This window comes from Staurois parvus, unplaced genomic scaffold, assembly GCF_062004578.1.
Source record: "Staurois parvus isolate SC_StPar_1 unplaced genomic scaffold, SC_StPar_1.0 ptg000292l, whole genome shotgun sequence".
Lineage (NCBI taxonomy): Eukaryota > Metazoa > Chordata > Amphibia > Anura > Ranidae > Staurois > Staurois parvus.
In genome coordinates, this window is record NW_028318088.1 from 1,624,186 (window position 1) to 1,645,876 (window position 21,691).

General features: G+C 43.8%; 1 protein-coding gene across 1 annotated transcript in view; it reads left to right on the forward strand.

The window, feature by feature from the left end:
* The window catches only part of LOC149458170 (cyclin-dependent kinase 4 inhibitor B-like), a 39,402-nt gene extending 29,348 nt beyond the window's left edge, over nt 1–10,054 (forward strand). Inside the window, exon 2 of the mRNA XM_089682598.1 lies at nt 9,005–10,054. Coding sequence (XP_089538724.1) covers nt 9,005–9,262 — 258 coding nt within the window. The 3' untranslated portion in view covers nt 9,263–10,054. The remainder of the gene's footprint in view (nt 1–9,004) is intronic.
* The last annotated feature ends 11,637 nt before the right edge of the window (nt 10,055–21,691 follow it).

Consider the following 21,691-nt stretch of genomic DNA (forward strand, 5'->3'; position numbering starts at 1 on the left):
TGTTTTGTGTCATACATCTTTACAGTGTGAACTGAAATCCAACCAAATTGGATCTTTGGTGGGAACTAAGAAAGAAAGCACCAACTAATAAGTATTGTAGCGTCCATGAACACTGGCTTAACCACTTCAAGTCTGGACACTTTTACCCCTTTCCAGTCCAGGCCAAATTTCAGTTTTCGGCACTATCACACTTTGAGTGACAATTACTCAGTCATGCAACGCTATACCTTTATGAAATTTGTATCCTTTTTTTAAGACAGTTAGAGCTTTCTTTTGGTGGTATTTGAACACCACTGGGTTTTTTGTTTTTGCTGTATAAATTAAAAAATACTGAAAATTTTGAAAAACATTAATTTTTTGCATAGTTTTTATAAAATTTTGCAAATAGATAATTTTTTAAAATATATTTAGGCGAAAATGTAATGTGCTACATTTCTGGGGCAAAAATAACCCAAAACAGTTTACATTATTTAGTCTGTGTGAAAGCTATAGAGTCTGCAAACTATGGGATATGCATTTGAAAATTGATTAGCTGAGATCCTAAAATGCCAGATGCTGTTATGGCATCTGGTATTGATCAGGATGCTGGTATGGGGTATGGCAGTGATCAGGTCATTAGCATGAGGTATGGCGGTGATTGAGACACTGATATGGCAGTAGCTAGGATGCTGTTATGGGGTATGGGGGTGATCAGGATGCTGGCATGGGTATGGCTGTCATCAGGATGCTGGTATAGGATATGGCACTGATAAAAACACTGGTATGGGGTATGGTGGTGATCAGAGTGATGGTAAGGGGTATGGCGATGATCAGGACACTGGTAGGGCATATGGGGTGATCAGGATGCTGGCATGTTGGTGATCAGGACATTGGGATGGTGTATGGCGGTGATCAGGGCGCTGGTATGGTGTATAAAGGTGATCAGGGTGCTGCTATGGCGGTGATCGAGGTGTTTGTTTGAGGTATAGCGGTGATCAGGACATTGGTATGGCAGTGATCAGGACATTGGTATGGTGTATGGGGGTGTTTTGTGTGCACCGGGACAGGGTCTCCCTGCATTATTTATTATTGATATTGTGGGCAGTGATCAGGGACACATGGGCACTAAAAAAACTGTGGGAAAGCTATAGAGTCTACAAACTATAGGATATATATTTGAAAATTGATCAGTTGAGATCTTAAAATGCTGAACACTGCTATGGCATCTGGTATTGATCAGGATGCTGGTATGGGGTATGGCGGTGATTAGGTCATTAGCATGAGGTATGGCGGTGATCAAGACGCTGATATGGCAGTAGCCAGGTATGGCGGTGATCAGGACACTGGTATGGTGGTTATCAGGGCATTGGTATGGTGTATGGGGGGGTTTTGTGTGCACTGGGAAAGGTGACAAGGCCTCCCTGCATTATTTATTATTGATATTGTGGGGCAGTGATCAGGAACACAGGGGCACTAAAAAACTGTGTGAAAGCTATAGAGTCTACACAAATATGAGATATATATTTAAAAATTGATCAGTTGAGATCCTAAAATGCCAGACACTACTATGGCATTGATCAGGATGTTGGTATAAGGGTATGGCGGTGATCAGGTCAATAGCATGAGGTATGGCGGTGATCAGGACACTGATAAAGCAGTAGCCAGGACGCTGTTACGGGGTATGGGGGTGATCAGGATGCTGGTATGGGGTATGGCTGTGATCAGGATGTTGGTATAGGGTATTTAGCTGATCAAAACACTGGTATGGGGTATGGGAGTGATCAGAACACTGGTATGGGGTATGGTGGTGATCAGGGTGATGGTAAGGGGTATGGCAGTGATCAGGACACTGGTATGGGATATGGTGGTGATCAGGACACTGGTATGGCATATAGGGTGATCAGGATGCTGGTATGGGGAATGGCGGTGATCAGGATCCTAATATGGGGTATGGCGGTGATCAGGATGCTGGTATGGGGTATGGAGGTGATCAGGGCGCTAGTATGGTGTATGGAGGTGATCAGGGCACTGGTATGGTGTATGGAGGTGATCAGGGCGCTGGTATGGTGTATGGAGGTGATCAAGATGCTGGTATGGCGGTGATCAGGGTGTTGGTTTGGGGTATGGCGGTGATCATGACATTGGTATGGTGGTGACCAGGACATTGGTATGGTGTATGGAGGTGTTTTGTGTGCAATGGGACAGGTGACAGGGTCTCCCTGCATTATTTATTATTGATATTGTGGGGCAGTGATCAGGGACACAGGGGCACTAAACTGGGGCACTGGGGTGGCTGGCACTGCAGTGTGTAAGTGTACAAGCAGCCTGACAAGCTCCTGTACACTCACACACTGCAGGATCGCTTTTCTCTGCTTTCACACTGAGAGCAGAGAGAAGCGATCTTTACTTTTAGTTTCAATGTTTACTATATGAGTTCTGTGATTGGTCACAGCAGTCTGTTAAACATTAATTCCAAATTCATAACTCAGCACTTATAGGAATTATATTATATTTATGGTACGCTTGCAAAATATTTGGTTTTTATGATTAATCATAATTAATATTAAAATGTGTGGTTGACCTTGACAAGTGATAGTGTTGAATTCTTCCATTATAACTGAGCCAGAAAAATGTCAGAGTATTTGGCGTTATGTTAACTAGCTGGAAGCTGAGTATTTAGGACATTTCTATAGATGGGCATAGCTGGTTAAAAGATCTTTTGGTGTCGGTTAGTCAGAAGTGAACCAAAATAGAATCAGTATGAAATAATATATATTCTAATAATATAATATTATTATTTTTTTGAGCATCTCCCTATAAATTTAGATCAGCTCATGGGGGAGATCTCTGATGGGGGGCACAGTCCCTGATGGGGTGCTGCTTCTGATTGAGTGCGGCTTCGAACGAGTGCATAGAAGAAGCAGTTAAACGCAGCAGTTGAACTAAAGCAGGAGAACCCAAGCAGCAGGAAGACACAACAACAGCAAGAAACTCTACTGCATGCTGGAAGACTGCAAGCAAACACACTGGGAAACCTCTTACATGCCTGAGACCCACTCTGTGTGCCTTTATATAATACGCCCCTCTTCTCATCATATTACTACCCTCTGTTCCCAAATCTCATTTCTCTACCCCTCTGCTCCACCCCACAACCTGTACATCTCCCCCTCACTGCTATCATCTCCCTACTACTGCTCTCTTCACCTCCCCAAAATGTCTCCTCCACTCCTCCTTCTCATTTTCCTCTCCTCAGTTCCCAAATTCCATTCACTATATCCCTCTGCCCCTCCCAAACATTTGTATATCGTGTCCTCACTGTTTCCCTCACCCCTCTATGGCACCCACCACCTCCTCCTATTACTCCTCTCTCCCACTGACCCCAACACCTCCACTAGGAGTTTCTCACGCTCCTGCACATCCTGCTCCCATGCCACCTTTCTCACCCTTCTCCTCCTCCTAGCCGCGGGGGACATCTCCCCGAATCCTGGCCCTCCACCTCCCTCACCCGCTCAACACCCTCCCACCTCCACGTCCTACTGCAACCCCCGCAACCTAGTATCTGTCCCCCTGCTCCCTAAAATCTCCCCCCCGTTTTCATGTGCACTCCTGAACGCCCGTTCGGTGTGCAACAAGCTTACCGCCATCCACGACCTCTTTGTTTACCACTCCCTCAACCTCTTAGCGATTACGGAAACCTGGATCCAGCCCACTGATTCTACCTCCCCTGCTGCACTCTCCTACGGAGGTCTCACCTGGACCCACTCACCCAGGCCTAACGGTCGTAAAGGTGGTGGGGTTGGTCTGCTCCTGTCACCGCAGAGCACCTTCCGAGTCCTCCCAAACCCCCCCTCCCTATCCTTCTCCTCCTTCGAGGCCCACTGCCTCCGACTATTCTCCCCAACCCCCCTGAAGATTGCTGTGATATACCGGCCTCCTGGATCCATACCCCGCTTCCTAGATGACTTCTCCTCCTGGCTACCCTTCTTCCTCTCCTCTGAGCTACCCACCATAATTCTTGGGGATTTCAACATCCCTGTCAACCTCGACAACCCGGACACAGCCCGTCTCCGCCACCTAACCTCCTCCTTTGCACTTGCACAGTGCATACAATCCACCACCCACTCCGACGGAAATATCCTTGATCTTGTCTTCTCCAACCGATGCGCTCCCCACAACCTCACTAACACCCCCTTCCCTCTCTCTGACCACAACCTGATAACCTTCTCTATCTCCTCGTCCTCCAACGCCTACCCCTCCAAATGTCACACTACTACCAGCCGTAACCTCCGCAACCTTAATCCTGCCTCCCTCCACTCTGCAGCTGATCAACTCCACGACCGCATCCTCCCCCTGTCCTGCCCCGACTTGGCTTTGACCGCCTACAACAACGCGCTCTCAACAGCCCTTGACTCACTAGCGCCTTTAACCACACGCAACATCAGACCCCGACCGCTCCAGCCCTGGCAGACTGATCACACCAAAACCCTCAAACGACAAAGTCGTGCCCTGGAGCGACTATGGCGCAAAACCAAATCCAAACAAGCCTTCACCCGCTACAAATCTGCCTTCCGCACCTACACCTCCTCCCTCCATGCTGCCAAACAGGCCTACTTCTTGACCCTCATCAAGGCCCTCTCCTCCAATCCTCGCCGACTCTTCTCTGCCTTCAACTCTCTACTCTCTCCACCCCCACCTCCACCCAGCACCTCACTCACTGCCCTTGAGATTGCCAATCACTTCAAAAACAAAATTGACACAATTCGCAAGGACATTGCCGCAACTCACACGCCCTCTCAACCTGTCCCCTCTCACACAGCTACCCCCTTATCCCCACTCCCCCTCGACTTAACCCGCAGGGATTTCGTCGCTGCTCAAACTCTCTCCAACCCCCTTCACCCTCACTCAGCTACCCCCTCATCACCCCTCTCCCACGGCCCCACCACTGCTCTGACCTCCTCTTCCACCCCACCCTACATTCCTCATACTGAAGCTCCCCCAACACTCCGCACCTTTGACCTTACTACCATCGAGGAAGTCTCCAAGATCCTCTCTGATGCCCGCCTCACCACCTACCCCCTCGACCCTATCCCCTCACAACTCCTACGACCTTCCTCCTCCTCCATCCTACGCTCCCTCACCCACATCTTCAATCTCTCCCTCTCCTCAGGCACTTTCCCCTCCCCTCTGAAACATGCACACATCACCCCCATACTTAAAAAGCCCTCCCTGGACCCCAATGACCCGAACAACCTCAGACCCATCTCCCTGCTCCCATTTACATCTAAACTCCTCGAGCGCCTCGTCTACACCCGCCTATGCTCTCACCTCAACGACAACAACCTCCTCGATCCCCTACAGTCCGGCTTCCGTCCCCTACACTCCACCGAAACTGCCTTACTCAAACTCTCCAACGACCTGCTAACCGCCAAAGCTAATGGCCACTATTCAGTGCTCCTACTCCTTGACCTCTCTGCGGCCTTCGACACAGTCGACCACCCCCTCCTCCTCAAAAAACTACACTCCCTCGGCCTCAGAGATTCTGCTCTCTCCTGGCTCTCATCCTACCTGTCACAACGCTCCTTCAGCGTTACCTATAATGCTACCACCTCCCCCTCACTCCCCCTCTCTGTTGGGGTCCCTCAAGGCTCTGTCCTCGGGCCCCTTCTCTTCTCCATCTATACCTCCTCCCTTGGCCAACTCATACACTCTCACGGCTTCAACTACCACCTCTATGCCGACGACACACAAATCTATCTCTCAACCCCCCACCTCACCCCCTTGGTCTCAGCCCGAATCACACACCTACTGAGCGACATATCAGACTGGATGTCGCTCCACTTCCTTAAATTGAACCTCTCCAAAACCGAGTTTCTTGTCTTCCCCCCAGCCCGGACACCACCCCCCATTGATTTCTCCATCACATCCAACAACGCTACCATCAAACCCGCCCCGCAGGCCAGAGTACTGGGTGTCATTCTGGACTCCAACCTATCCTTCCAGCCCCAAGTCCAATCTTTAACAAACTCGTGCAGACTCCACCTCCGCAACATCGCCAAAATCCGCACGTTCCTAACCCCAGAAACCACTAAACAGCTCATCCACTCCCTCATCATATCACGACTCGACTACTGCAACTCCCTCCTCACTGGCCTGCCTCGCCGCTGGCTATCCCCTCTTCAGTCCATCCTGAACACGGCTGCCAGACTCATTCACCTTTCCAACCGCTCTGTCTCCGCCACCCCCCTCTGCCAATCCCTCCACTGGCTTCCGATTGCGCAACGGATCAAATTCAAAATCCTAACGCTGACGTACAAAGCTGTCCACCATACTGCCCCGTACTACATCTCTGACCTAATATCCAAGTACCGCCCAACACGCACACTCCGCTCCTCACAAGACCTCCTTCTCTCTAGTTCCCTGGTCTCCTCCTCCCATGCCCGCCTCCAGGACTTCTCCAGGGTGTCACCCATCCTCTGGAACTCCCTGCCCCAACCCATCAGATTATCACCTACTCTCCTCTCCTTTAGGCGCACCCTGAAAACCCATCTCTTCAGGGAAGCCTACCCCACCCCCTGCTAACTTGCCGACCTCCTCCACTCTTCCTACCACTCCATCCCCCACAGCTATCTCCTCCTGTGCCACCACCCCCTCCCTCCTAGATTGTAAGCTCGAAAGAGCAGGGCCCTCGATCCCCTCATGTTTTGCATTGTATTGGTATTGTTCTGTCACATGTTCTGTCTCCCTTTGTAATGTACAGCGCTGAGCGAACTATTGGCGCTTTATAAATACTGTATAATAATAATAATAATAATAATCTGTGTGTATTTAATTTATGTTTTATAAGTTGGTAATATGTGTTACATAAGTAGATTTTTGGTTATACAACATTATTGAGATACTATTTTGTAAAGATAGATGCTTAGTTATACTATCCTTTAAACAGAGAAATTTGTCACATGAGTAGACTGATGTAACATTGTCAACTTATGAAGCCACGTTTCAGATCAAGAAGAATGTTACATATGGGCTTGTCAATAAAAAGACCATATATGAGTATCCCCTACCTTCAATGAAATTGCTCTACTAAGCAGAATTGTTTGCCATACAAGGTTCTGAGTTATGAGAATTATGACGTCTACATGTAACATAAAAAGACATCCTTAGAGATGCGTAGGACACAATACACAATACAACACATACATCCATCCATTCACACACATACAGACATACACACAACCATGGCATGGTTATTCGCATACTGACAAGCTGAAACTGGTGTATTCTCTTAGATCACGTCACTTCCTTTTTCTTGCTCAGACTCAGCTGCTCAGAAGCACATGGTAGGGCAGCCATGACAATAAGGTTGACACATCTTTATAACCTCTGTTTTTATATTTTTGTTTTACCTACACTGAACTGTTATTCATGATACATTTTACATTGTTTTTTTAACCTCCTCTGATTATGTCCATATTTCTGTGCTCAACGCGGTACCTTTTTTTGCATGGAAATATGTAGTTTTTTTATTGTAGGCCTGTAATTTTTAAGAATAACTCACTGAAATCTGTCCGAACAAGAATCTAGTAAACATCCCGGGTATGTTAAAATTTGAAACACGAAATCATAAATTATAATTTAATAAATAATCATAAAAAATAAAAGTATAACAATAAATTTACTTCAATAATATAATCAAACCAAAAACACTGAAATTAGAAATATAGCGCCAAGTTCCCACATCACTGAGCAAAGTCGCAAAATCATTTTCAGTGTCTGATGACGAATTTCCCCACAAATCATTATCACTCAATTCTGCAAGTGGTTCTAATTTACTATGGCTGTTCTCTAGCTGGTCTAAAACCGATTTTGACCTAAAGGGACGCTTTTTGGAAGCCATGGACGTTTCTCAGTGTCCAGGCAGATAGAACAGTAAAAATGCAGGCAGGGCACAGGACAAAGCACTCGGGACAAAATGTATGTGAAATGGTTTGATACAGTAATGTTTTACTATGTTATTTTAGTGAATTTAGTGAATGTCATTTTTGTCATTTTCTAATTTCCCGCCGTTCCATCCCTGTACGTCCCGACGTCGCAGGGAACGGAGCCCAGAAGACAGAAGACATTACAGGGGACACTGCAGGAGGGACATCGCGGGAGCGCAGGACAAGGTAAGAGAAGAACAGATCTCAGAGCAGCGCCGCATGGTAAGCCCGAGTGTAGCTCGGGGTTACCGTTTGTGGTACTGACACTTTACCCCTTACACTTTATTTTTACTTTGCCAGCTCTTTAATTATCTGAAATCGCCTAAAGACACTAAACATGATTACATGTGTCTCTGAAAATTCTACAGAGTCACATGGTAAAACATCACATGATCACACAAACACAGCGCTAATGTGATCCGCTGTGCCTGGGTGACACACCGATCACTAGGCTCCGGGGTGTGCGCTCTGTGAGTCACGCAGGATCCATCTATGCAGGCTAACATACAGGAATGGGCGGATGGGAAGAGGTTAAAAAACGCTGCTCCTAGAGGAGTTTTGCTTGTGGAAGAAACTAATGTTATCCTATGTGTTCATGCACATTAGGTAGTCAAAGCATTTTTTTAAGCTCAGCATTTAGAGGCAGAAAAAAAAATCCTTTCTGTTTTGCGTTTTTGAGAGCGTTTTTCTGGGGGAAGAAAATGCTGAACGCTGCTAAATGCTGCTAAACACTATTACAAAAAAACCACTCAAAATTAGCACTTTTTTCTGCCAGGAACACTGGTGTTTTTTGAGCCAGTGTGCATGAAGTCTAAACTTCTTACACAGTCTTTGCACCTTAGGATCTATAACAATTATTACAGAGGCCTTTGATTTTCAGTAGAGATGTTGGTACTTTGATGCTGATATATAAGGATGATAATAATGTCTAATTGTTAGGGGTACAAATGACTGAATTAATAATCTTTCTCTCAATTTCTTTCCTCTCTGTTGTTTCCCTCTCTCTGCTTTCTCTACTTCCTATTTTTGAATTGTAAATGAAGGTGATGATGATGGGATGTCCACAAATAGCCCAACTACTTATTGAGCATGGTGCAGACCCTACAATCCCTGACCCATCAACTGGCACATGCCCAGCTCATGATGCCATTCGTGAAGGATTTGTGGACACACTTGTTGAATTCTTAAATGGAGGAGCAAGTTTATACAGCCCTTTGGACATCTATAAGAAACGTCCCATTGATCTGGCTTCAGATTTCGTTAAGGAACAACTGATTCAGCTAGGAATCCTACCTCAATGAGAATCATGATTACAGATTTACTATTCTGGACAAGATACATAGAACATGTCACTTTAAAATAAATTAGTGTATTATATCCTGCAAGAAATGGACATGGTAAGAATTTGTTCAATAGATGTACCATGATTTTATCCATTTGCTTCTGGTATTCAATCTGCTCATGTCAAAATCCTGTGCTACTGGGATATTGATCTCTATTCCTTTAGTCCTGCACACATAACCATTGTCATCAGAACCTCTTTGGGAGAATTCATGCTTTTGTCTCACAAGGACAGGTGAGCAACAGTTTTGAAAGTGAAGAAAGTTATTCTTTACAGACATTTTATTGCTTTTGCTATGTTCTATATTTTTTTCTATTGTAAAATATGTAGGCCTAGAAAGATGTCACTGAGCTAAAAAAATTTATCCTATAATATGTATTTATATTGAACCTGTTGCTATGCTGGTTCAGGGCCATTTGACAAGCTTTAACACTGTCCTGCAGGGGAAGGGAGAAGGTAATTAACACTTGCTCTGACACTAACTAAGGCCTTGTTCACACAATACTTACTAAATCTAATGCCCATGAATGTGGATACACAGATGTTACATGCAGGTAGTCCTATAGATGTAATTTTGGACACACCCGTTGCTCCCAATATGACATTTGTGCAGGTGCACAGACCCCAGCACAACGTGTACATTTGGGGAGATGCACCTGCACATGTCAAATGGGGAGCAACATCTGTGACCTTGTAGACGCTGCATCCCAATTGACATCAATGGAACTACAGTTGCAAGAAAAAGTATGTGAACCCCTTGGGATTACGTGGAGTTTTGCATGAATTGGGCATAAAATGTGCTCTGAACGTCATCTAAGTCACAACAATAGAAGAACACAGTCTGCTGAACATAATACTACACAAACATTAGATGTTGCCATGGTTTAATTGCACATAACATGTAAACATTCACAGTGCAGGGAGGAAAAAGTATGTGAGGCCCTAGCTTAATGACTTCTCCCAGAGCTAATTGGAGCCAGGAATGAGCCAACCTTGACTCCAATCAGTGTGATGATATTGGATGTGTTGCTGACAGCTGTTCTGCCCTTAAAAAACACACACCTGTTTTGGGTTTACTGGTTTCAAGAAGCACTGTCTGATGTGAACCATGCCTCGCAGAAAAGAGCTCTCAGAAGACCTACGATCAAGAATTGTTGACTTGCATGAAGCTGGAAAGGGTTACAAAAGTATCTCCAAAAGCCTTGATGTTCATGTGTCCACGGTAAGACAGACTGTCTACAAATGGAGAAAGTTTAGCACTGTTTCTACTCTCCCTAGGCGTGGTCGTCCTGTAAAAATGACTGCAAGAGCACAGTGCAGAATGCTGCATGAGGTAAAGAAGAATCCCAGAGTGTCAGCTAAAGACCTACAGAAATCTCTGGCACATGCTAACATTTTTGTTGACACATCTACAATAAGGAAAACATTAAACAAGAATGGAGTACATGGGAGGACACCACGGAGGAAGCCATTGCTGTCCAAAAAGAATATTGCAGCACGTTTGAAGTTTGCAAAAGAGCACCTGGATGTTCCACAGCACTACTGGCAAAATATACTGTGGACAGATGAAACCAAGATTGAGTTGTTTGGGAAGAACACACAACACTATGTGTGGAGAAAAAAAGGCGCAGCAAACCAACATCAAAACCTCATCCCCACTGTAAAACATGACGGAGGGAGCATCATGGTTTGGGGCTGCTTTGCTGCCTCAGGGCCTGGACGGATTGTTGTCATTGATGGGAAAATGAATTCCAGAGTTTATCAAGACATTTTGCATGAAAACATATGACCATCTGTCTGCCAACTGAAGCTCTGCAGAGGATGGGTGATGCAACAGGACAATGACCCAAAGCATACAAGTAATTCAACAAAACAATGGCTGCAACAGCACAGAATACGCCTTCTGGAGTGGCCCAGTCAGAGTCCTGACCTCAACCCGACTGAAATGCTGTGGCATGACCTTAAGAGAGCGATTCACACCAGATATCCCAAGAATATTGTTACACTGAAACAGTTTTGTGAAGAGGAGTGGTCCAAAATGACTCCAGATCGTTGTGCAGGTCTGATCTGCAACTACAGGAAACGTTTGGTTGAGGTTATTGCTGCCAAAGGAGGGTCAACCAGTTATTAAGTCCAAAGGTTCACATACTTTTTCCTCCCTGCACTGTGAATGTTTACATGTTATGTGCAATTAAACCATGGCAACATCTAATGTTTGTGTAGTATTATGTTCAGCAGACTGTGTTCTTCTATTGTTGTGACTTAGATGACGTTCAGAGCACATTTTATGCCCAATTCATGCAAAACTCCATGTAATCCCAAGGGGTTCACATACTTTTTCTTGCAACTGTACCTGCACGGGGAAGCATGGAACACCTTTGCATCCCTGTGCAGGTATACATGGCCCTCCACAGGCAAACGCTTTAAAACACACAATGTGAACAAGGCCTAATATGGACCTTACACAAGGATTAGACTCAGCTCTCCAGTAGGCAATTTGAGCAGAAGAGGGGTACAGGGAAAGAAAGCCTCATGCGGAAGGGGGTTAAAAGTGTATACAGTTGGACCTGCCACACATGACCCTAATAAGCATGCCCCTGTCATATATTGCACAATCAGGAGGATGACACCACTTTACGTTATGAACATTGTGGTATAACCATCCTGTCCAAGCCCGAAGATGAACGAGTAGCAGCACAGTCCTAGAGAGCTGGTCCTAGAAATCAGTGAATAGCTCTGGCACTGCCTTACCTCAGGGAGAACACTAGCAAATGGACATAGTTTTCTAACATGCCCAATCACTTTGTTCTGAAAATAGTAATTCTGCCTTATGGGTGGTTAACCCATAGATTCAAGATCATTGTCTGGTCCAGTCAAAAAGGCCAGATCAGGATACTATCATCGAATCTCCTTTTTGCACCTTTAGGCTCCGTTCACACTAGTGCGACTTGTCATGTGACTTTGGACACATAAAATTCCATGAAAAGTAGCAGCCCATTGATTTCAATGGCACCCTTTCCAATCTATGCAACTTACAGTTGCAGCAACTTTAAAAAGATTCCTGCACTACTTTGATGGAACTTTATTGTGACTTGAGTGCCAGAGAGTGTAAAGTGGTACTCCAAAGGCGCACAATTTCCAATGCCTAGTGTGAATCGAGCCTTAGATTGATAGTACTGTATCAAGCAATACACACTGACAGTCTGTGTACTGCTGTACATGTGATTACAGGCAGCTGGTGTAAAGACAATTTTGGGTACCTATACCAGCTGTATTTAAAAAATATTTAATTGTTTTTGATGAATATGTACCTCCAAAAAATTGTATTCTTATATAAGCCTAGAGCCCAGCTTTCATTTTAGATGACAATCACTCTACATATAAAACAAATACTACTGTATATTTATTTTAAATTGTATGTACTCAGTTATGGTGTTTAACAGTTGATATATATGAGATCACACATATCGGAGCTGGTAATGGTGTAAAAAAAAAAAAATATATATATATATATATATATATATCTATGTCATGTAAAAATAAACTTATAGAATGAGGAGCAATGTGTCGACATTTTTATTAATTAATATCTAAAGGCTCACGAGAAAACTGGAGAACTCATTTATATTTTTCATGTTGACCAAATGGGCATCACTATTGTACATACTGAAGGAGTTAACAGTTATATAGTACCTGACTTAAGCATAATTAGAAACAGTGTGGTGGCACACCCCAAAGGATCCAGTCAGTGATTAGCCTACAGGCAATTTTTGAGATTCCAGACAGTAGCCTTTGATTTCTCCAGACATTCTGCCTGACGCAAAGCTCCAAACACCCTCCTCTCATACATATGTAGTGCACTGGTTCTGTTCTGTAGAATATAGTGTTTCAGCACCTGGAATTAAATTCTGAAGCCACATAACTGGAGAACTGCAGAGGATGGGAGTCTTGGGATATTGGTCAATTTGCCTTTCCCCTATAAGGGTCTCCAAACTTTGTAAACAAAGGGCCAGTTTACTGTCCTTCAAACTTTAGGAGGGCCAGACTGTTGCCAGCAGGAGTAGAAAATGTCTTGTTGTCAGTGGGAGTAAAGACTGTCCCCATTTTGATATTAGGTGGAGGAATAGTGTCCCATCTTTGGTGTCAGTGGAAGGAATAGTGCCTCATCATTGATGTCAGCAGGAGGAGGAAAAGTATCCCATCTTTGGTATCATTAGGAGGAATAGTGCCCTATCATTGGTGTCAGCAGGAGGAATAGCACCCCATCAATGGATCACTGGTGTCCGTGGGAGAAAAAGTGCCCCATCATAGGTATCAGTGTATCACTTACCTGGTGATGGAGGCCAATGGAAAGAGGGCTTCCCTTGTGGGAGTTCCAGACTCCCCTGAGAGTGGGACAGCGGGAGTCAGGCCCAAAGTGGCACAGGTTGCCTGTAAGAGTGCTTGTTGGTGGTCCATCCAAGAGCACAGCTGATGCACGGAGATGAGGTCTGCAGACAGGTGGCACCTGTGCGAGGTATTCAAGCCCTTCCGGGGATAGAGGATTACTGAATAGCCGGTTCAAGCCAAGATCAGGTGCCAGGTGGGAATCAGAGCAGACGTAGTCAGATGGGATAGCTGAGGTCATACGCAGAGGAGCGAGAGAGAGAGAGTATCAATTAGCCAAGCTGAGGTCAAATCAGGGGTTAAGTAGAGTAGACAGGTCCAAGAGCAAGCCGAGTCGGTATCAGGAAATCACAGGTCACAATAACACAGGAAACAAGAACAAGGTATGGGGAGCTAGAGATCATCCAGCAAGTTGAGGAAATGATGTGCCTCCTTATAAAGGCCGTCTGGCACCAAACTGAGGCTGATGCGTGCTTCTGTGGCCATGCAGGGTACTGGCAGAAATGCCAGATCTTCCAGAGCTTCTGCCGTGGACAGGACCCTGACACAGTGGGACCAATAGTGCCCTATCTTTGGTGTCAGTGGAAAGAATGGGGTCCCATAATTGGTATCAGTGGTAGGAATAGTGCCCCATCATTGGTGTCAGTGGAAGGAATGGTGTCCCATCATTGGTGTCAGAGGGAGGAATAGTGCCCCATTGTCACTGGCAGGAACTATGTGCTGCTGTTGCTGACAGGGAAATAATAGTCCAAGGGCCGGATAAAAGCAAGCAAAGGTCCTCATCTGGCCCCTGGGCTACAGTTTGGAGACCATTGCCTTATAACCTAAGGGTCGAAATACAATTTTGCAATGCAATGTACAAGCACATTGATACATGTTTTGTGCATTAGCTTAGTGAGGTGCCATTGCATTTGAATGACAACCCAAAACTCTAAGGCAATGCAGCACACCACAACGCACACCACAATGCAAACACACTGCCATTTGTTGTGTATGCACTGCTTTGGAAAAATGTAGCAGGCCCACTTTTTGTTATTATTACTATTATTATACAGGATTTATATAGCACCAACAGTTTGCGCAGCGCTTTACAATATAAGGGAGAAAGTACAATTACAATACATTTCAGTACAGAAGGAATGTGAGGGTTGTCTGTTCTTGTGGATTGGCAGCCTATTCACGACTTGGCTGCCTTAACGTAAGATAAGTTCATGTCTGATATTACACATGGTAACACATGTGTGTTAACGCAAAACAACAAAAACACCAAAGTGTTTTAAGTGACCTTAAATGTCTGTGACCTGTTGATGTAGTACAGGCAGTAGAAAAGTTCTGGTCTTTCTGATTTACAAGTTCTAGTTATCTTTAAAGGTTAAGAGAAAGAAACCCGGACAAAAAAACAACGTGGAACCCTAACGTATAGAAACCAAACCTTCAGGAAGCAGAATTTAAATCTAACACTAGTACTCCAAGTTGCTTGAAAAATGGGCCTCAGAGGAAAAAGTGGGATGAACTGAGTGCACTAAATAACAAGGATCCACATTTTGTGTACTAAAGGAAACCTATTCAAGTCTAGAAAAAGATGATGTCACTTTGGTAAATGACTGTAATAACTGTATTAATCCCTTGATATATCTTGTGAAGCACTGAGAGGGCCACAAAAACACTATTGTGACATACAGTACCTTCCCTGGATGATGCCTATACAAAGAGGACACTCCTCCTTCGAGGGAGAAAGTTAAAAGATGGCAAGCGGAACAATGTGATCTCTTGGAAGGTAAAAAATAGCTGTAACTGTTACTCATAAATGCACAATAATGCTGTGTGTTATCAGTCCACAAAAGAAATTAGGATTTGGGTATATTTCAGGTACACCAACAGATATCTTTTTGCACTTGCAGGGTATCTGAGGGTACATTTACACTAATACATGCTGCATTACATACATGGATCAGCCAAACATGGATCAAAATTAAGCCAGTTCAGAAGGTACCAGGCAAATTTTGATCCATGTATCTGATCGACTTCTCTACAACCAGTCTGTCAGATTTTTCCCACTTCATAACCGCTGGAGGCTATAGCCAGCAGCACTTATCAGTGTAGTCTGACAATGGGGAAGTCTCCCCACTGTCAAAATACAATAGCTTAGTGGGGAGTTTCCCCCCTCTACCTCTAATGTGTAAATGGAGAAATCATGTCATTTTTTAAAATTAAACCCATTGTTGAACGAAAAAAAATTAATACTGTATGGGCTGCTTTACATTTTACAATGCAATGTGATGTTTACCTTTTTATACTTGCTTTAAACTTTAATGGAAGTGTACAGCCCTACTCGACGGTGTTGTGACCTGCGGTGCTATCCAGTATGTTGTGGAAAAATGCAGCATGTCTGAACTTTTCAGCACTGCAGTGCACCACACTGCACCTCATTTCAGTGCTGAATACTCAACTGTCCTTTCGTTAGCAGTCTCTAAATATATAGCATTCAAGTCCTGTGCCAAGCAAATGATAATAGATGCTTTACCATACAAACATCTAATTGTCCAAGTCAAGTAGGAAGATATATTTACTAAATTTGCTTAATTAAAAAAACTTGACTTGTTTGCCTTTTTCATATTTTAGTTTTACATTGGTTTACATTATAAGTAGATCAAAGTAATGAGTACTGATTTTGGAATGTAGAAATACGCCATGAGATCAGATGCAACAGCAAGAACATTGGAAGATATATATTTATAACTTTTCATGTCAGAAAATAGCAGACCTGAAATTGCTCTTCTGTAAGCATTGGAGGTGACCAAAAGGGAGGCAGAATAAGAAAGAACTCTGTGCCATAGGTGTGTGAATATTGCTGAGCTGCCAGGAGCATTTCTGGCACAGAGGCACTCATGCATAGACTTGCTTTTTTATTTATTCATAGAGTTAGAGAAGTTTTTAATAATTGCTGTACAAGATTGATGCAGAATGTCTGGAATGATTGCACGTCCTATAGGTCAGCTATTTACATTGCAGCAATTTCAATTCTTCCTCAGTATCATTGTGAGCATCCACTAATTCATTATGGGATGTAGCGAATTCTCCCATTTTATTGTTGACATGTACTCAATCCTCCCAGTCTAATTATTCTGATTTAATTTGAGAGACAAAAGAAAACTTGTCCTTATACACCCCCATTCCAACTTGTCCTTGAGTGTATTATCTATTATGGACTGACCCCTTGTAGGGAAATCATCAATCTTTCAATAAGATTAAGTAAATTATATTCATCATCCAGGTGCTCAACTGTCCCTTGGCTCATAAAAAACTTCTTCATCTTGGAGTTCTGGGGACTAATGAAAAGCGAACTGTGAGCTGAGGAGCAGTTGTGTCCCTTACTGGATATGCTGGAGGTGGAAGGCAGAGAGCCACTGGCACCATCTTGGACAGATGAGGCACCAGCTGAAGAGAAGAAACTGGTGAGTTTTTGCGGTCTATACCGCACTTTTCAATTCCACATGCTGGTTGTGGTGGTGTAGGGGATCTTCCACTGCTATCTCTGGTGGTGATTGCTGCCCAATTTCACTGGTGCTCTCCTGGAGCTCACTCAAATAGTGGCCATCTTCCTGGCTACCTTCACTGGCTTTTCCCTGGCCAGTACCTCACTGTAGGGGGAAGCAGATAATACAGCACACACACGGCAAGACAATTTACAGTTCAGCTGAGCATCGGTTTTACAGTCTCATCTGACAGCTTTTCTCTACCAGGATTCCACAGCACCCCTGGTGACCTCAGGTGGTACCCCAGAGTGCTGTGGCACCCTGGTTGAGAAAGGCTGCTTTAGAACATGCGCCAGGCCAAGACAAGGACTAAGTTAAGATCCATCTATACAGGCAACTGACCAGGAGAGGAGAACACTTTGGAATGGTTCCCTAAATATTTATCATCTCCCAAACAGATTTTAGAATGTTGTTGTTTTTTTTTTGCTTGCTCACAACTAGATGTTTAAATTGGAACTTTAGTCAGAAAACTAAGTCCCGCTAGATCATGTCATGCTGGCCCCTTTTGCAGGTATAGCTATGTAAAACATTAAAAATAAGTGCCTATACTGATTCAAATCCAGTAATACACCTTCTCACCCTGCTCTGCACATGCTCAGATGTTCTCTATTCTCGACACTGTGCCTAAAATAAGAGCCACTAGAGGCAATTCTGCTGACAGCTTCAAGATCTACTGCTGCTCAGGGGCTCTGGGTTTTAGAAAAATGGCAGTCTCTAGCAGAAGAAACAGGAGCAATGCTACAGGCAATTCACAACACACACTAATTTTGGTAGCATAATTATTAACCACTTCAATACTGGGCACTTTCACCCACTTCCTGCCCAGGCCAATTTTTAAGCTTTCAGTGCTGTTGCACTTTAAATGGCACAAATGCGCAACATTGTACCCAAATGAAATTTTTATCATTTTTTGGAGACAGATAGAGTTTTCTTTTGGTGATATTTAATCACCACTGGGGTTTTTAAATTTTTGCTAAACAAAAAAAGACCTAACATTTTGAAAAAAAACTTTCTTAGTTTCTATTAAAAACATTTGTGCAGAAATAAGTACACTTTCTTCTTCATTGATGTGCACTGATGAGGCTGCACTGAAGGGCACTGATGAGGCTGCATTGATGAGCAACGATGAGGCTGCACTGACAGGCACTGTTGGCCACTGATGAGGCAGCACTAATGGGCACTGAGAAGCTGCACTGATGGGAACTGATAAGTGGCACTTTTGGGCACTGATATGCTGCATTGATGAACACTGATATGCTGCACTGATGGACATTTCTTGGCACTGATGGGACTGCACTGATATTCTGCACTGATGGGAACTGATATACTGAGCAGTGCCCTGATTATCAATGTTAACCTCCCCTGTCACAAGAAAGCTGGTTATTGTTATTATGGTTTTCCTTTCCTCAGTGTTGTGACAGCGCTGAGAAAAGGAAATGCCAATAACTGGCATTTGTTTACATGTAATCAGCTGATCATATGGTAAACAGCCAACATCATTGGCTCTTTACCCTGATCTGTGATGAGCTGTGTCCAAAGGACACAGTTCACCACAGATCACTGCACATAAGTGGCGTGACCAGGAGGACATCATATGACATCCACCCAGAGGGAGGAAAGGCCCGCTTGGTCATCAATCTACTGTTGGCCAGGTGGGAACCAGGTAATGTGAGATATACTGTATGTTGCCTGCTAAAGAACATTATTTTTTATCACATTGCTATGGGTAATGTGATAAACACATTGTCAGATCACTGCCCTTTTCACCACCTTGTGACAAATGAGTTAACCTCACACCGCACTGTCATTGATTCACAACAATTACGCTCTCAGATTCAACCTGCACAAAGATTTTCCAACCTGTGGGACCCCAATCTAAGTGCCAACAGGTTGAGAGCGATTGTCACTGAATTTAGTTAACTAAGCAAATAACGTTTTAAACCACCTACATTATTTTTTTTTACCGAGAAGTAAGAAACCTCACAAGATTTGCAATAGCAACTATTGTTTTAGAATAAACATCTGTAACGCACACTGTCACCACAGACAGGTATATTCAAGTAGCGCTCTTCAAGAGACAGGGATTCTTTCAGTTTGTGTTAGCGCATTAGAGACAGTAACACTTTTCAAAATGGGGTTTAATAATAAAAAGGTCAAAATAGCGCAAATAAAATAATTACAAAAAAAAAAGTATTACAAAGAAACAAAGAGACAACAATGCAACAGAGAAATGAATTGAGGGTGAGAATACTTAACAATGTCCTGGTTCAGAAGAGTTCAATCATTCAGTCAAGCCACATTAGCTCTCATATGAATTGACAGGTTTTCCTCGGTTTGATGGTACACAAGAGCTGACAACTGCAAGGGCAGCCCCCTTTTATTGTTGGTAAGGGTGGCATTGACAACAATTATTTGACCAATTAGGCATCTGAGGAGTAGCCATGGAAGGTCGCTGTTTAGGACTGTCCCTTACACAAAGTTTTATACCAATATTAATACCTTCAGATATGTATAGGTTGCATTCTGGAATCTGGTAGATTATTGTTCAGCATTAAATTTCATGTTCAGGGATACTGAACACGGGGTCTCTCGGATAGGCCTGTCACCCATTAGGTAGGAGTCAGCTATCCCACTTTCTGTATACTATAGCTTTGTTCGATATGATCTTCTCCACTCAGATACATACTTAAAATTAACATGTCTTAGTCCTGTCTGATTTTATGAATTGTGTGTAGATTTTTTTAAACTGTGAGTTAGGAAGGGGTCTTGAAAGGTCGCTCCAAGTCTGACTGGCTTTACAATACCCATTAGCCCTGTTTAAGACATTTTACTGTGCGCTGTGTATTCCTAATAGGTTATTTTTTAACAATACGTTTATTTGATGGCAACAAAATTACAGCCAAAGCAAGTAGGCATAAAGGTAAGAAAAAGAATTGGCATACAAGTTTACAATACCAAAATGAAACACGTACTTTTGACAAGTGGACAGATCAGTGCAAAAATCTGCAAACAACATATCAATGTACAAAGGAATTAAACTCAGAGTAGCATAGTAAAACATTTAAATATTCAGGTCATCCCCAGGGAGCGAGACAGAAAATAGAAAGGGAGGGGGGGAAGAGGGGAAGGAAGAAAAGAGGAAAGAAAGGGGGGGGCAGAAGAGGAAAACCTGTGGTGATCAGAGTAGGGCAATTCACCATAGCAATAGCAGTAGGTCATAGTGTTAAGTCCCTGGCCGTGATCCAGGCTCCCCATATTTTTTAAAATTTTGTGAGGTGGTTATGTCCCAAGTACGTGCGTTTATATAGAGGCAACACTTGGTTAACCAAAATACTCCACTGTTGCAGTGTGTGGGGAGTATCTAAGGCACTCAGGTCAGATACCACCTCACTCCAAAATGCTTGTATAGTAGGGCAAGAACAGACCATGTGTAGAAAGGTACCAACATCCCTTTTACATTTAGGACATGTGGGATCTAGTGTAGGGTATATCGAAGAAAGACATTTGGGAGAATAAAATACCCTATGTAGAAATTTAAGTTGAATCCATCTATCCCTAGCAGAGATCATAAGGGGGATATATTGCTGAATACCCTCTTCCTAATCCCCATCTGTCAGGTTGGGCAAATAGTGGTGCCATGCGTCATAGAGACAAGTGACCTTAGAAGTATCTACTTAAGCCAAGCAAAGATATATAGAGGAGAGTGGCTTGTCTAATTGATCCTTAATAATAAATTTTCAACGTGTGAGGCCAAGACACATGGAACGGTAAACTGGGACTGGGCAGCGTGTCGGAGCTGGAGATACCTAAATAACATATGATTGGGCATTGCAAACCGAGGCTTGAGACTGTCAAAAGTCAACAGCTGACCATGAAAGATTAAATCTCTCATCGTTTTGATACCACGTTGAGTACAGAGAACCGGGTCAGGTATTGTCTGGAAGTGGGGCAGATGGGGGTTTCCCAAAAGTGGAGTGTAGGGTGACACCTACCCCTCAACTGCCAACAGGGATTCCACCTGTCTCCACACCATCAGGGTGGTTTTCATAGGTTTAGTTACATCGGGGTTGGAACCTAGTCCACAGAACAGTAAATTACTCAATTCCGCATAAGACCCTAGCAAGCCCGCTTCCAAGTCTCCCCCCAAATTGCCTTTCATTTGGGCAAACCACCAGCAGACAGGGACCAGAACAGCAGCCCAATACCATTTTTGAAAGCACAAGAGGACCAAGCCCCCCAGTGTAAAGGGCAAATGCAGAGTGGTCCTAGCTACTCTATGGGTAGTACCCGCCCATATAAAGAAAGTAAGAACTTGGTCCAGCTTCTGAAAAAAGGATTTAGGTATAGGTACAGGTGTGGTGAAACACACACAAAAACTTGGGAAGGAAGGTCATCTTTATAAGATTGAGCCAACCTACAGGAGTAAGAGGCAGGGACCTCCACACAGCACACCTCTAAAGTCAGCT